Below are 16,348 nucleotides of genomic sequence, written 5' to 3' on the forward strand. Positions count from 1 at the left end.
TAGGACCTAGGGGAACCACCGTGCCATAAACAAACTCCCCTGACAAGGTATACCTATTAAGGATTCTCCTACCTTGACTTGGTTGACATCTTGCTTCACCTGACCCATGTGACTTACCTCACTACAGGTATATTTGTCATAACCACCAGGACGTACAGGGCCACCACTGTATGAGACCCACCAGACCTCCCCTTGACTGCTACAGGTCACCTACTGGAGCACACCTGCATCATCAGGTAACTATTTACTACCTAATTATAGCCCCCACCAGGGCAAAAATAGTTTTTTACCTACTCTCTACCTTCGCACCGTAGGTAGAATAAAGTGATTATTGAGGACCCCAGTTCTACAGGAAGCCCAGAGCCCCTGGACCTCTTCTTACCCGAAACTAATATCCGCCGGATTACAATAGGTACATTCATTCTACTTATTCCATTTACTTTACAGCACCTTTCTATTTTAATTTATCCTCCATACCTATTATTTAGCCCCGTTGGTGCTCCCACCACGGAATAAGATCACCTACCTAGCAGTCCATAGTCCATGGTACCTATCCACCAGTGCAGAAATAAGAACAAGGACCCTATAACAGGTACATTGGTTACCATCTATCTCATCTAGACCTTATTATAGAATCCCACTAAACTAACCCCCCTTACCCTTTTCCACAGGTTTTACACCTCTGGACCACGTTAAGGATCATCTTCTATCAAAATAAGTTACTTCTATTCTCTAAGATATACTGGCCTCTGGTTCGGAGACTTCATCAACTTTTAATGTTTTTAATACTTTTTATCTATTTATTCCAAATAAAGCTCATTTAATTTTTATCCAATCTACGACTAGTCCTTAGTAACGCCTTCTCATTGGTATCTCCCTAATTTCCCTTTTCCCACTACCCAAGCGCGAATTATACTCCTACTTGTATTGGTACTATCCCCTGACACATAGTGGTTTGTGTCTCTTTATTCGCTGCTGACCAGTGACCAGCCTACTAGCGCCTCCTACCTTTCATTTGGCTAATTGGATCAGTACCTACATTACTATAACTTCTTATCCATCTAAGTAATCATTTGTTTTATTTAGTTGATTACTTACTAGCTACTCTTATTGTTGATTCTTGGTTAATACTTTGCCATTTGATTATGTTTGCTATACCTTGCATGTTTAGCTGCAGTCTGATTTTCTACTTATACTACTTTTAGTATGTTTACTATTGTCAATAAAGATTATTTTATGATAAAATACCCTCTTGTCTCTTGTATCTTGGGCTTCATTCAGTCTGTTATCCTAGTGTTGCATTGTTATATTTGAGTTCCTACTTTATTATAATTAGACTTCACAAGGGTACTTTGTTGCAATTTTTCCATGAAGACTACTTCTGGCCAAACTTCTCTGAACAGTAGATGGGTGCAGCTGGGTCCCACTGGTTGCTGCTATTTCTGAGCTGATGGCACCACTGGACATCTACCAATTTTGAAGGGAAGTAGGCATGAGGTGTCTTTCAACTACTGCACTGTTTCCTTGGGAGACCATTTTGTCTATGGTCCTGAACTAGTTCCACTATTCCCTCCCACCTCCTCCAGTCCCTTTCCCCAGCTATCATTATCTTCCTAATTAAATGTTATCTCTCTTTCTTCTGTTATCCTTCCCACCTATTTTAAACATGCAATCCTAACACCATTACTAAAAATACATCCCTTAACCAGAACTACTCTGCTAATTGTAGACCTGTCTCTAATCTCCCCTTCATCTTTACTTGCATTTTGTTCTTTGATATCAGTAAACAATTATTAACATTTCAATTTTTTAAAGCATTTTTACTTTGCATTATTTTTTCCATACCGGCCTAAAACTTTTGCACACTACTGTAAAAGGTGTAATGATAACATCCACGGGCCAGACAGGTCCTTTCAGGAAGAAAAATAACCACCGATAAGCAGTATGTTTGCCTAGCACACCGGGTAGCATAAACATATACCTGTTGATGCAACTTCAGGTGGATAGCTATGGCCTCACACCCCTGTTCCATCCAAACTCTACCTATTTTGGTGATGCTCTGCGAAACTGGTGTGAAAACTCCAAAAGTAGCAACATGTAGTATGCACAACTCCGAGTTAAGCAAAAATTTTGCAACTTTTTAAAACTTTTTATGACAGAATTCTGATGTAAAAGCTTTGATGAATCAGGGTCACAGTGTTAGGAAAAAAAACAATCTTCGGAACTATACCAAAGTTATTACCAGATAAAATCAGGCATCAGAGTTGAGAAATGGAGCAGATCAAAACTTGATTCGATGGTAAGGGGTTAAGGAAATGCTTTGCAGAGGGAAGGCTGATTTACATTGTGTGACGCGGTGTCGACTAGACATAATTACATGTCATGTTATTCTATTTTTGCTATGTAGAAAGAAAACATTTTCTTAAATTAGTATTTATGGGAATTTCGATGACTCTTTATTTAGCACATTGGTTAAGAATCGGATCATGAACATGTTATGATTGAATATTTATATTCTGCTGCAAGTCAGTGATAATTTATTATCATTCATGTCATCAATTCACATTCTCCCGGAGCCATCTCTCAGAAGTCCTGTCCATCACCTGCACAGAGCGCGAGCAAGGCTTTCTCATAGTGTCCTGAAGCAAAGTGCTGCAAAGGAAATTAGAATCAGGTTAGTTTTCTTCTCACATTATTCTCATTCATATGATTTCAGTGCAGACTGTAAAAATTATTTATATTTTGTTGTCAGATACTAGTAACAGTTAAGTTAGTTAGAACCCCAGCAATCAGCAAGTTGTCACTTATCTTATGGATAGGTGATAGCATTAATACTTGTTACAATCTCTATAAAGGTAATATATCATAAGAAAATAACCTATAATTTAACCTCTTACCAACATATGATGTAATGGTACGTCATATGTTGGCTCCCTGTTTTTGCTGCAGGCTCAGGAGCTGAGCCTGGATCTTTGCCTGCAGATAGCAGGGTACTGACGTGTTGCCATGATGGCCGGCATCTGCCTGTCGCTGGCATTTATAGAAGACTGATTTTTTTTATATATATTGCCAAATATAGTACAAATGATCAGCTGATCGCAGGTTCAAGTCCCCTAAGGGGACTACAAAATACAGTGAAAGGTAAAAAAAAAAAGAGAGAAGGTTGGATTACCTCTTTTTCCCCCATGAAAGATAAAGAAATATTAAAAAAAAATACATATGTGTGACATCTCCAATTCAGTAAAAGTCAGATCTATCAGCATATAAAATTAATTAAATCGATTTTGTATACCGTGTAATGAGAAAAAAATCTAAATGGCAAAATTGCGGTTTTTCGACCATTGTAACACCGAAAAAAAAATTCAATAAGAGTCAATCAAAACATCAAAATGGCATGAATACATCATCAGCTTAGTGTAATGTCTGCCTGAGGCCACAGGCTGAAAGGATTGCCTAGGACAAACTTGGCACAAGCCACTCCAGAGAAATTCCAATACCCTACAATAGGACCCAGTGAAATGCTACCATCCAAGGACTGTCGTCCAGTGACAGAAATGGTCACCAAGCAGGGTCAGAGCCAAGAGGTGACATCAAGGACAAAATCAAGATCCGTAAGAATAGTCAGAAACAAGACGGGTCAAAATAGGACTACATTAAACCAAACAGGAGCAGAAGCCGCACACCTAGCCAAGGAAACACTAAACTATATCTGGCAGCTTCCAGCAGCAAGCTGGAAGCCTTTGTAGGGTGTGGTGCTCTCCAATTGGACAGAGCAGGGAGCTGATAACTTTGGCTGGACAGCACACACGCCCATACTGCCAGACTGGACAAGATTGTAATATGAAAAAAAAATGGCAACATTTTTTTAAAAACACATTTAGGGAACCCAACAGCTGATACATGCAATAGCTGCTGGAGGCTGAGCCACACAGGAGACTAGTGTCACGATTCCTCCACTCATTGTGGTGAGTAGCAGTTCAGCTATCCAATCTGGGCCAGGGTCGTGCTGAGCTGTCAGTATTGTGATAGACAGCTTAGCCATCCAATCTGATACTTGTGCATGCTGGGCTGTCAGTATTGTGATAGACAGCTCAGCGGTCCAATCTGAGACTTTGGTGTGCTGGAATGTCAGTATTGTGAGAAACAGCTCAGCTGTCCAATCTGAGGCTTGAGCGTGCTGGGCTGTCAGGGTGGAGAGTGACAGTCGAGTCGCCCAATCAGGGTCCAGGCATGCTGGGCTTCCTACAGGTGTCTCCTGTTTGGAGTGATTCCCAGGCTATGTAGCTGTCTGTCTGCCTCTCTTCTCTGCCAGTTGTAGCTTTCAGCTCTGTGTGGCTTGTCCTCTGTGCCTTTTTCCCTGACTTCTGATATTTTGTTGCCAGACCCTGGACTTTCCTGTTGACTACCTGTTTGTTTTGCCCCTTTTGCCTTGACGCACTCTGACCTTGGAATTCTGACTCTGGACCGTGACATGACTAGGCCTTTTGTCTTACCCCTTTGTATCTGACGATCCCTCTTGGTATTTGACCTTGGACCTCTTGACTATCCAAGCCTCACAGCTTGCCCATGAATAGTGACTAGCATCACAACTAGCTTCTCCCCATCCGCTCTTTTTGAGTAACAGGTCTCTCTCTATACATGCATACAGGGTTACTCCAGTGTAGCAGGCATAGAGAAGCCACCGGGAATCTGCTTGTCACCCGTGTGGCTCGGTCCACGGCAGCTATTAAACTATGTTTTTCTCTGAAACATCGCAGCATTTCAGAGCTAAACATACAAGACTGTTATCATACAGCCAGTGGCTGATACATGCTGCCTGTGGATCGGACAGCATGTATGAGCTATCAGGTTCCCTTTAACATGAACCCCGGATTTAAACAATAGGTTATTTTCTGATTAAACATTCCCTTTAAGCTTTAGTTGTAAAGATATAATGACATAACTAGTAGACATCCGGAACAAACCCTTTAATTATAGAACTATCAGTATGATTTTCCTATGGTGTGTCTTTCATGATATATTTCACTGCAATAAATAATATGTTTTATCTTGTTATTGAGAGTTCTGACTGCAGAAATGACTAGATCAGCAAGTATCAGTAGTGCCATATGCAGTGCACTGCCATTCAGATAAACTAGCAGGGTTCTCGCATATGTATTGTGGATTTTTATATCCAGTATGACATCTCTTTGCAAATAAAAAAAGTCATGAGAGACATTTGGATTTCTTTGTTTGTAGCAATGTCTTACTAATTAGATGGAAAGAAAACTGAATTTGCTGTTTTAATAGCATTTGACATTTTGTGTTATGCGATGTGCTGCATATCTGCAAAATGGCCAAATAGGATTATTACTCCTTCTGGCTAAAATATGCTGCAACTGAGATGTTTTATTTTAGGGAATGACAAAAAAGAGACCAATACATCTTTATTGTAAATTAAATATGTGAGAACACCATATGGCATTTGTATTATTGACTATAAACAGTGCAGGAAGCCATAGAATGAAAGGTCTGGAGAAAGTGAAAGCTTTTGTTAAGTCGTGGCATCTTCTCTGCATGAAATCGTAGTGTAATTGCTCAGCATTATTTTCAGATAGGAGAAAATATAAAGAGTTCAAAAAGTGTTGACTTAAAGGGATTAGACAGGTTCTTGTTATGTTCTTTTTCCTAACACTTTATACTAAAATTTTACCGGTGGACAGTATATTAAATAATAACAAAGTGATACTCACTTTGCTCCAGCGCAGGCCCCTCCATAATCTGTTTCCACCAGAAGAGAGATGGCACTGTTCAAGCTGCAGCAGGACCACTGTGATTGGCTGTCGTGGTCATGTGACTCCAGCAGCGCATCATCGGTGATGTCAGTGTTGACGCATTGCTGAATTTTCCTGACCGCAGCAGCCAATCACAGGTTGCAGCGGTCCTGCTGCTGCTGGAATGGTGACAACTCCCTGCGGTAAAATGGAGCGGCCTGCGCTGGATTCAGGTCAGTGCCGTTAGGTGAGTATCACTTAATTAGTTATTTTTTAATATTTCAGGCCACCAGTAAAATTATAATTTTGCCCTCACAACCCCTTTAAGCTGAAAGAGGGGGGACATTTAAATCACTTGGTTATCTTTTCAATGTAATGCACAGTCCTTGAGGACCACAGAATAGACTGCAGAATGGACATCTCATGTTATATGAAAAACATACTGCGGCTGAACTTTATAGGAGAAAGTTAGTTTATTTATACACTGCAATACAGTAGTGTTATTGCGGATTCAAGCCTACTAAGAGGACTAAAAAAGTAAAATAAAAGTTGTTAAAAATTTAAATCACCCCATTAATTGTAAAAAAGATTTTAAAAAGCTTATTTGGCATTGTCACAACCGTAATCTATCAACAGTCCGATCTATCAACATTTTTTAATTAAGCCGAATTGTAAACACCATAATGAGGAAAAAATCAAAATACCCAAAAATGCAGGGGGGGGGGTTTGTTGCCATGGCTCAAAAAAAAGTATAAATAATAAATACAGATCAAAAAAGTCATGTTTGTCTAAAAAAGGTATCAATAAAAAGTGACAAAAAGCAAGCCTTTACATAGCTTAACTCCTTCGAAGGTAAAAATAAAAAAATATGTTTGGTATTACTATAGTCATACTGACAAGGAAAATCATGTTGCAGGGTCATTTTTATCACACATTGAACATCGGAAGAACAAAACCCATTAAAACAATGGCAGAACGACATTTTTTTTTGCAGTCTTACCGTACTTCAAATTTATTTCCCATTTTGTCAATCAAAACATTACGCAGTTCCACAAAAAAAAAAAAAATAAACAGACCCTCATATGTCTATGTTGGCTTAAAAATAAAAAAGTTACAGCTCTTGGAAGAAGGGGAGGAAAAAACAGAAGCGCAAAAAATTAAAAATCACCCTTTGATGAAGGGGTTAAATATGTCTACACTATGGACATCAATTTGCCATTGGACATTCTGTAGGACAAATACTCATCAACCTTCTTCTGTATTAGACTTTTAAAGATATCTACCATAATTTACAAGAGGAGAGGACAGCAATCAGACTGCAAAACTTGATGGCACAGGCTTTAAGAATGCCATTCTTTATCAGTGGTCAAAGCAAAAAGAAAAGGCAGTGACTTTCATGTGTCTGCTAATCGTCTCAACCCTAGGCAGGCTAGATGGACTTTGTTTTTTACTAGGATCAATTTTTTGTCACTTTCCGTCCAGGGGTCAAAAACATCAAGGCTGATGCGTTGTCCCGGTGCTTCCCTGGTGGTAGTGACCATGACAACCCTGTCCCTATTTTGCAGAAGGGGGTGGTCATTTTGGCCTTGTACCCTGTCCTTCGGGGAGGTTGTTTGTGCCATCTAATCTGCGCCGTAAAGTAATTAGGTAACATAACAACTCTGTACTTGCTGGTCATCCAGGTAGTAAGGCAACTGTGGACCTCCTTTCCCGTAGTTTTTGGTGGCCGAGATTGCATCAGGATGTGGTTGACCATGTGTCTGCTTGCTGTATTTTTGTGTGCTCTTAAGTATCGCATACTCGTCCGTCTCTTCTGCTGCTGCCTATTCCTAGTAGACCATGGACACAATTGTCCATGGATTTTATTACTGACCTACCAGTATCTGCAGGCAAGACTGTGGTTTTGGTGGTTGTGGATAGATTCAGTAAGATGGTACATTTCATCGCATTACCGGCACTTCCGAATGCCAAGATTCTGGCTTAGGTATTCATTAATGAGATTGTGAAGCTTCAAGGGGTTTCTTCTGGTGTGGTGTCAGATCGGGGGACCCAGTTTATTTCTAAATTCTGGAAAGCTTTTTGTGCTCAACTGAGGTTGCAGTTATCTCTTTCTTCTGCCCAGGAGGATTGGGCATTGTAATGCACACGCCCGGATTGACTGGCGTGTGCGTGTATATGTAGTGATTCCACTGGACCGTACTGGAGAGTGAATGCCTGGAGGGGCGTAACTAAGTATCCACCCGATCCGACCAAGGTCGCACGACGGCATACGACGCCAGTGCACCAAGGAGGGACCGAGCAGAGGGACCAGGTGCTACTCCAGGTCAGACCCCAGACACGGCTGTTGACCCACACCGGGGAATACAGGAACAGGCAGGTTAGGCTGGCACACAGACTGGTGGGTACAGGCTGACACGGCAGGTATGCAGATGGGTGGATGCTGGCAAGCACGACTGGCATGCAGGCAGGGAGGTACTGGCAGGTACGACAGGTTGGAGCACAGAGTGGATAGGACCCAGTACAGACTGGGACTCAGGAACAGAACCGCAGATGCGGTGGACAAGCACAGCAGAGTGAGGCCGCCCGGAGCGGCGAGCAAGAGCAGAGCAAGACGAGACCGCCTGGAGCGGTGAGCGAGAGTAGAGCAGGACGAGGCCGCCTGGAGCAGCGAGCAAAGGGTCAGAGCAGAGCGAGACTGCCAGAGCAGCGAGCAAAGGGTCAGAGCAGAGCGAGACTGCCGGAGCAGCGAGCAAAGGGTCAGAGCAGAGCGAGACTGCCGGAGCAGCGAGCAAAGGGTCAGAGCAGAGCGAGACTGCCAGAGCAGCGAGCAAAGGGTCAGAGCAGAGCGAGATTGCCGGAGCAGCGAGCAAAGGGTCAGAGCAGAGCGAGACTGCCGGAGCAGCGAGCAAAGGGTCAGAGCAGAGCGAGACTGCCGGAGCAGCGAGCAAAGGGTCAGAGCAGAGCGAGACTGCCGGAGCAGCGAGCAAAGGGTCAGAGCAGAGCGAGATTGCCGGAGCAGCGAGCAAAGGGTCAGAGCAGAGCGAGACTGCCGGAGCAGCGAGCAAAGGGTCAGAGCAGAGCGAGACTGCCGGAGCAACGAGCAAAGGGTCAGAGCAGAGTGAGACTGCTGGAGCAGCGAGCAAAGGGTCAGAGCAGAGCGAGACTGCTGGAGCAGCGAGCAAAGGGTCAGAGCAGAGCAAGACTGCCGGAGCAGCGAGCAAAGGTTCAGAGCAGAGCGAGACTGCCGGAGCAGCGAGCAAAGGTTCAGAGCAGAGCGAGACTGCCGGAGCAGCGAGCAAAAGGTCAGAGCAGAGCGAGACTGCCGGAGCAGTGAGCAAAGGGTCAGAGCAGAGCGAGACTGCCGGAGCAGCGAGCAAAGGGTCAGAGCAGAGCGAGACTGCCGGAGCAGCGAGCAAAGGTTCAGAGCAGAGCGAGACTGTCTGGAGCGGTGAGCAAGGCCGAGCAGGCAAGAACCGCCGGAGCGGCGAGCAAGGCAGAGCAGAGGGGACAGGGCTCTGTTCACATGGAACAGACAGGAAGGGAAAGGCAGAACCAGATACCCACAGGGTACTTGCAGTGAAGTAGCGAGTGACCACAAACTCATAAACGGAAGTACAGTGACAATGAGCAGGAGTTAGGTACGAGTTCAGACTCAGCAGAAAAAGGGAAGATATGGGCGTAGAGAGAAACGGGAAACAGGCTGGAAGATAGATAGGGCAGGAACAGACACTGGGAAAAGACACAGACAACAGATCTAGGTATACGGCCCCTAGAGGGCAGAAGGAGCAGGCTAAGAGCGTGTTCACACGGGCCTGGAAATACAGCCTCCAGGAAAGGCAGCTGGCTAGAATACACAGACAGGACTCAGTTCAGACACGGGAACTGATACCGCAAGGCAGGAAACATAGACAGGACCTGGCACATCAGTGACAAGACGCCAACTGACAGAACAAGATGCTCAGGCGAGGATTCCAGGGAGGAGCTGGGTTAAATACCAGGTGACAGACAGCAATAGGCTGAGGACGCATTAGGGGTGTGTCTGCAGCAGCTACAAGAAACAGGAAGTTCAGCGGGCGTCGCCCTAAGCAGACAGAGGAGAGCAAAGCAGACCATATGGAAAGAAGCCAAAGTGATAGTCTGGACTGGAAATCAAGTGTGCGCTCTTGCACAGTGGGAGATGGACCACTATGCAAGGACGCCACCAGGTATGTTACAGGCATCTTATTTACCGTTGGCCGAGTTTGCTATAAACAATCGTCACCACAAGTCTACTGGCTGGTCACCTTTCTTTGGTGCATGCAGTTTTCATCCGCAGCTTGGTACCTTTAGTGGTGTAGAGGCTTCGGAAGTTCCTGAGCAGGAGCATTTTGCTTTGTCGCTCTCTTCTGTGTGGCAGGAGTTTCAAAATAATTTGAAACTCATGGGAGACAGATACAAACATATGGCTGACAGGAAACGCTCACCAGGTCCGGACCTAAGTGTGAATGACTTTGTGTCTTTGTCTACCAGGAATATCAAGCTGAAGGTTCCTTCCTGGAAGCTGGGACCTAGATTTATTGGTCCCTATAAAATAACCGCCGTCATTAACCCAGCAGAGTTTCATCTGGAGTTACCGCAATGTGTTTCACAGGTCTCTGCTCAAGAAGTATGTGGTACCTCTTGAGTCCTCCCCCTTACCGCTACCCCCAATCATGGTTGATGGCAATTTAGAGTTCCAAATATCGAAGATTGTGGATTATCATCTTCAGCGTCGTTCCCTTCAGTACTTGGTACTCTGGAGGGGTTACGGTCCAGAGGAAAGGATGTAGGTTTCAGCATCGGATGTGAATGCCTCTAGGTTGGTTCGTTTATTCCATGCCTCTCATCCAGATCTGGTCCTGAGTGTCTAGAGACCACTTCTAGAAGGGGGGGGGGTACTGTCACGGGTGTATCAGGGTTGATAGACAGTCATACGGTGTCTGGCTGTAGAAGGTCAATGCATTTGGCCTTATAAACATCTCTCTGATCCTTTTATGTTTCCTCTCCATTTAGGACCCTGAGGTATCCTCACCTTTTCATCATTAATAAGCACTTCCTTGCTGTGTCCATAAATACACTCAGATTGCTCAGAGAATCGCTGGTGATAACGTTTTATACCTATTCAGGCTTGGGATTCTAGTAGTTGGCTAGAATTATTTTGGAGTTCCTTTGTGGATTGTTTCTGTGCTTTCTCCACTGTCATCTTGAAGCTAAGTGTATTCCCCTGTTTGTTTCCCCTGTGTGTACTTTAGTTGGTAGTGGGGCTGACTTGGTCCTCACCCCTCCTGCCCCCTACCTAGGGCCTGGCCTTGGGGTCAGCTAGGGCCAAGCTTCCTGCTCGGCGATAGGTGCAGAACCTATTTGTGGTCTATATAGAAGTCAGAGTTTGTTGTTTAGATCTGTTTAGGGATCTCCACTCTGCCTTTCCCTAGTTGTAGGGCTCCCTTCCCTTTTCCTGTCGTTATGCGCTGGGTTCTCTCCATAACTAGCGTGACACCGGGACCGCTAGTGCCGACAATGCTGGAATGGCGCCGGCATGGGGGTGAGTATAGGTTTTCTTTATTTTAATGGGGCCAAGCATGGGGTATGATAAGGAGTTGTCCAAGTAGTGGACAAATTCTTTAAACACAGACTTGTGAAGGAGGCCTAAGAATTAGACAGTATTGCTAATTATACCCCGATGTCTTTTCAATTTACCTTAATGTCATGGTAGAGGGTTTTTCCATATCTCTCCTTGTATCTCTGTCTGATAGTCAGGAGATCTATTTCACATCTGGCAATGATGGTTCTTATTACTGTTTTATTGTGGAAGCCAAAGTCCTAAAGAGAAGAAGGGACAAATCCAGGTCACATATGGCAGCATACTAAGAAAACTGAACTTTACATTACATTCCTACATATGAACTATAAGGAGTAAAGGGCACTTCTATTGAATACTAAAACCTACAAAGAAATGGAAGTACTGTATAACGCCCAGAGATAAAATGAAATATTTTTTTCTAGATTACAAAAAATATATAGAAAAACAAATAGAAAAAGGGGGATGGATAATGTGTACTGAGATACTACGTCACTCAAGTGTCCCAGCAAATAATCAAGACAAATGTCACATGTATGCCAAAACCACCAAAAGACTAAGCAGTCAAATAAATAGTGGCAAATGTTGTTACAAAGTGATTGGATGGCAGAGGATGGTATTTAATATTTACCATAGATGACTGTAGGTTTTGTGGCCATATAAAAATAGATGACCCACATTCCAGTAGACTTAACAAAAATGGAGACAATAACAGTTTAATAAGTGACTTGTGTTATCTTATATCACACTTCAAAATATAATACCATCAAGTCGGAGTTGCCACAATGTAGTGCAATGTCCAATAGTAAAGAAAAAATATATAAAATACAAATTAAGACCAAGTGGCCATAAAAATGAGTGTTTCATGATACAATGCTCTTATGCATAATAGGAGATAGTAAAAATACAGGTATTAAACGGACAAGGCAATAAGGATAACCAGTTTACACACATAAAAGTACATAATATAACATAAGCAACCAAAGGCATGAGGCAAAGCTGGGTAAATAACCTGAGTGGCAGTAGAGAGACCCCGAAGCGTGTTTCGCGTATACCTTCTTCCAGGGGAAGAATAAAGACAAAAGCAAACAATGCTCTGATGATCAGGTAATTAGTTACTCACTACAGACTTTCTACTGTTGTAATTGAAGGGAGCTACAAATGGCCGCTTATAAATGTCATTTTAATGAATAGTCCTCAATGTTATTCAAAGTAGTACCAAGTCCATTAGAGCAGAAACTCCTCTGTGCATAATAGAGCATATGTCGTAATTGGGCACATATGATAATACTTGCATAGTGCTCAGTGGTGCCCCAGTACTTAATGGGAACCTGTCAGCCTGGAAATGCTGTTCAAGCTATGGGCAACATGTCATAGCTCCTACTCTGGGTCAAGGGGCAGTGCTAATCAATGATTGACCTCTCTCTGTTTACACACTTATACAGTAGAGGATGGAAATCACGGATTAGGATCCCGCCTTCTTGACTCCTAAGCCCAGACAGATTTCATTAATTAAACTACAAGTCACACCCAATCTGTCCCATACATCTATCTATCAATCTATTTAGCTTCTTCCGTTCTATACCACACAGCTGGCAGATCCCAGCGTGACAAGCTGCCTTTAATTGCAGTGCACTGTACTGGTTTCTCCAGGTAGCTTGTACCTTCTGTGCAGAAAACTAGCTGAAACCTTTGATTCAGTGATGCAGGGTGACACTTAGCAAGTCACCTTTTTCTCAATACATACAAAGATATTGGAAATATCTGATAGTTGTTAAGTGTGATTAGATAGGAAGATTGTTTTTTTAAAGACTTTGGAGTTTTATCCACAGTGAGTTTTCAACAACGCTGTTTTTCTCAGCTCTTCTTTCTTTCTGACGTCTCTTTGTAAACACACAATGCCATCTGTGATCAAGTGTGATTCATTCTGCCTGCTATAGAAACACTACACGTCTGTATAACAGTCATGAAAATGCCCTCTGTGTTGTAGGTGCCCTAAATGCTCCCCATATTATGTATTCATCCATAGAAAACGGCTGTAATGTAAAAGGGCTATTAGGTGAGTGTTGAAAATGGTCTCTATATTGAAAGTGGGCCATTTAAAGGGGTTTACTGAGATCCATGTCAGCACCTAAAAACCTCCAAATTTCCCATAATATTTATAAATAGTTCAGCTTTGAATATTATATAGCCAAAAAATTTTTTAAGCAGGTAACTACAGCCCTCAACTTTGTTTGTTTACGGGGGCCGTAAAAATTATGCCCACAATATCCATCCACAAAGTAAGTCTTGTAATAATGAGAAATGATACAGGGAAAAAGTATTAAGCATGCTTACTGAAATTTATTTTATACTTCGTACAAAAGTCTTTTGGTGATGACAGCTTCAAGGTGCCTCCTGTATGGAGAAACTAGTCGCATGCATTGCTCAGGTGTGATTTTGGCCCATTCTTCCACACAAACACTCTTCAAATCCTGAAGGTTCTGTGGGCTCCTTCTATGAACTCTGAGATTTAGTTCCTTCCATAAATTTTCTATTGAACTCAAGTCCGGTGATTGGCTGGGTCATTCTAGCAGCTTTATTTTTTTTCTCTGAAACCCATTGAGAGTTTCCTTGGTCATGTGTTTGGCAACATTGTGTTGCTGAAATGTCCACCCTCGTTTCATCTTCATCATCCTGTTAGATGGCAGCAGATTTTTTATCAAGAATGTCTCGGTACATTTGTCCATTCATCCTTCCGTCAATTATATGAAGTTTGCCAGTGTCATATGCTGAAACACAGTCCCACATCATGGTGTTACCACCTCCAAACTTTCCTGTTGGTATGGTGTTTTGGGGGTAATATGCAGAGCCTTTTGGCCTTCAAACATGGTGTGTATTCTGGCATCCAAAGAGTTCAATTTTGGTCTCATCTGACCAGACTATATTCTCTCAGTATTTCACAGGCTTGTCTAAATGTTGTTAAGTAAACGGTAAACGTGCTTGAACATACTTTTTGTTCAGCAATGGAGTCTTGCGTGGTGAGTGTACATACAGGCCATGGAGTTTGAGTGCATTACTTATCATTTTCTTTGAATTTTTGTACCTGCTGATTCCAGGTCTTTCTGTAGCTCTCCACAGATGGTCCTTGGCTCCCTGGGACCTTCAGTTGTTCAGACATTCTTCTCTAACCATTGCCATTAGTATGTTTTGCAATAATAGGATTGTGAAGATCTTGGGACAGCTCACTGGTTTAACCCATCAGGAGATGTTTCTTGTGAGGCACCTTGGTAATGAGACACGTTTTTATAGGCCATCAGCTGAACCTGCTATTATTTTTCACTAAGTGGCAGGATTGCTTTCTAATTACTGATAGATTTCAGCTTGTGTCATGACTTTCCATGGCTTTTTGCACCTCTCTTTCTTCATGTGTTCAATACTTTTTCCCTGTCATTTCTCATTATTATAGATATAGGATGAAAGATTTGAGGAGTTTTTCGGTGCTGCCGAAGATTGAAGACATCAGATGCCAGGAAATAATACCATGCGGTTTTATTCAACGAAGTATAACACACTTCTTCTTCAAGAAGTAACCACATAGAAGTGCATTGACATAAAAGACAGTTTTACTGTAAATGGGTGAATTACAAATGAAGATTGGAGCCCCATCTCATTTTGCTATAGGGCCCTATGACTTCTAGCTATGCCACTATCACTACATTGCATTCTTTAATGCTGTATTTACCGTATTTTTCTGACTATAAGATGCACTTTTTTCCTCCAAAATCTTGGAGGAAAGTGGGAGGTGCATCTTATAGTCCGGATAATACATTCCGGCTGTGGATGGTGGTGGTGGGGGGGAGTGGCGGCGGAGGAACAGGGCACAGGCAGTAGCCGTAGCCTGCTGATGCCGCGATCACATGTGCCTGCTACTAAGGAGAATGAATATTCACTCCTCCCCACGCCCATGGGAGTGGAGAGGAGTGAATATTCATTCTCCTTAATAGCGCACACTGTCAGTTGCAGCCGCCAGCTTCCTGCAGTAGCTCAGCGATCCTGAGTGCCCGCTATTAGAGAGTATGAATAGTCACTCCTCACCACTCCCATGGGCATGGAGAGGAGTGAATATTCATTCTCTTTAGTAGCAGGCACATGTGATTGCCAAACTGCAGCCGGAAGCCGTGGCTGCGATTAACAGTGTGTGCTGTTAAAGAAAATTAATGTTCACTCCTCTCCACGCCCATAGTCCTGGTGTAGAGGGGAGTGACTATCCTGGCAGCAGATATCAGAGTGTGAGGGCACATGGCAGTGAGGTCATGCCCTGCTAGCACACTGAGATCAGCAACAGGACACAGCGCTGGAGCACAGGGAAGGAACATGAGTAGAAGTGTTTTTCTTTCATGTGTGCAGTGATGGGGGGCCTTGCAAACCAGGATAGGGATGGGGTGCCATGCATACCAGGATTGGGAATGAGGGGGCCATTCTTAACAGGATGGGGATGAGGGGGCCATGCATACCTGAATTGGTGATGAGGGGACCATGCTTACCAGTATAGGGATGAGGGGGCCATGCTTACCAGGATGGGAATGAGGGGGCCACACATACCAGGATGTGGATGGGGACAATGCATACCAGAATGGGGATGGGGGGCCATTATTACCAGAATGGGGATGGGGGCCATGGATACCAGGATGAGGATGGGGGAGCCATGCATATCAGGATGGGGATGGAGGGCCATGCATATCAGCATGGGGATGGGGGGGGCCTGCATATCAGGATAGAGATAGGGGGCCATGCATATCAGGATGGGGATGGGAGGCCATGCATACCAGGATGTGGGGCCATGCATACCAGGATGGGGATGAGGAGTGCCATACATACCAGGATGGGGATGAGGGGTGCCATGCATACCAGGATGGGGATTGGGGTGCCATGCATACCAGGATAGGGATGAGGGGTGCCATGCATTCCAGGATGGGGATGGGGGGCCATGCATACCAAGATGGAGATGGGCTACCAT

At 43.6% G+C, this 16,348-nt stretch overlaps 1 protein-coding gene across 1 annotated transcript in view; it reads right to left on the reverse strand.

Annotated features, from left to right (window-relative positions):
• Positions 1–2,433: 2,433 nt before the first annotated feature.
• ANXA10 (annexin A10) overlaps positions 2,434–16,348 on the reverse strand; it is a 154,674-nt gene continuing 140,759 nt past the window's right edge. Inside the window, exons 11-12 of the mRNA XM_073644296.1 lie at positions 11,469–11,591; positions 2,434–2,652 (exon numbers count right to left, since the gene is read on the reverse strand). Of these exons, the coding sequence (XP_073500397.1) occupies positions 2,584–2,652; positions 11,469–11,591 (192 nt within the window). The 3' untranslated portion in view covers positions 2,434–2,583. The remainder of the gene's footprint in view (positions 2,653–11,468; positions 11,592–16,348) is intronic.

The sequence above is a fragment of the Phyllobates terribilis genome, unplaced genomic scaffold (assembly GCF_046119375.1).
Source record: "Phyllobates terribilis strain yellow unplaced genomic scaffold, ASM4611937v1 Scaffold_1__5_contigs__length_1240528914, whole genome shotgun sequence".
NCBI lineage: Eukaryota > Metazoa > Chordata > Amphibia > Anura > Dendrobatidae > Phyllobates > Phyllobates terribilis.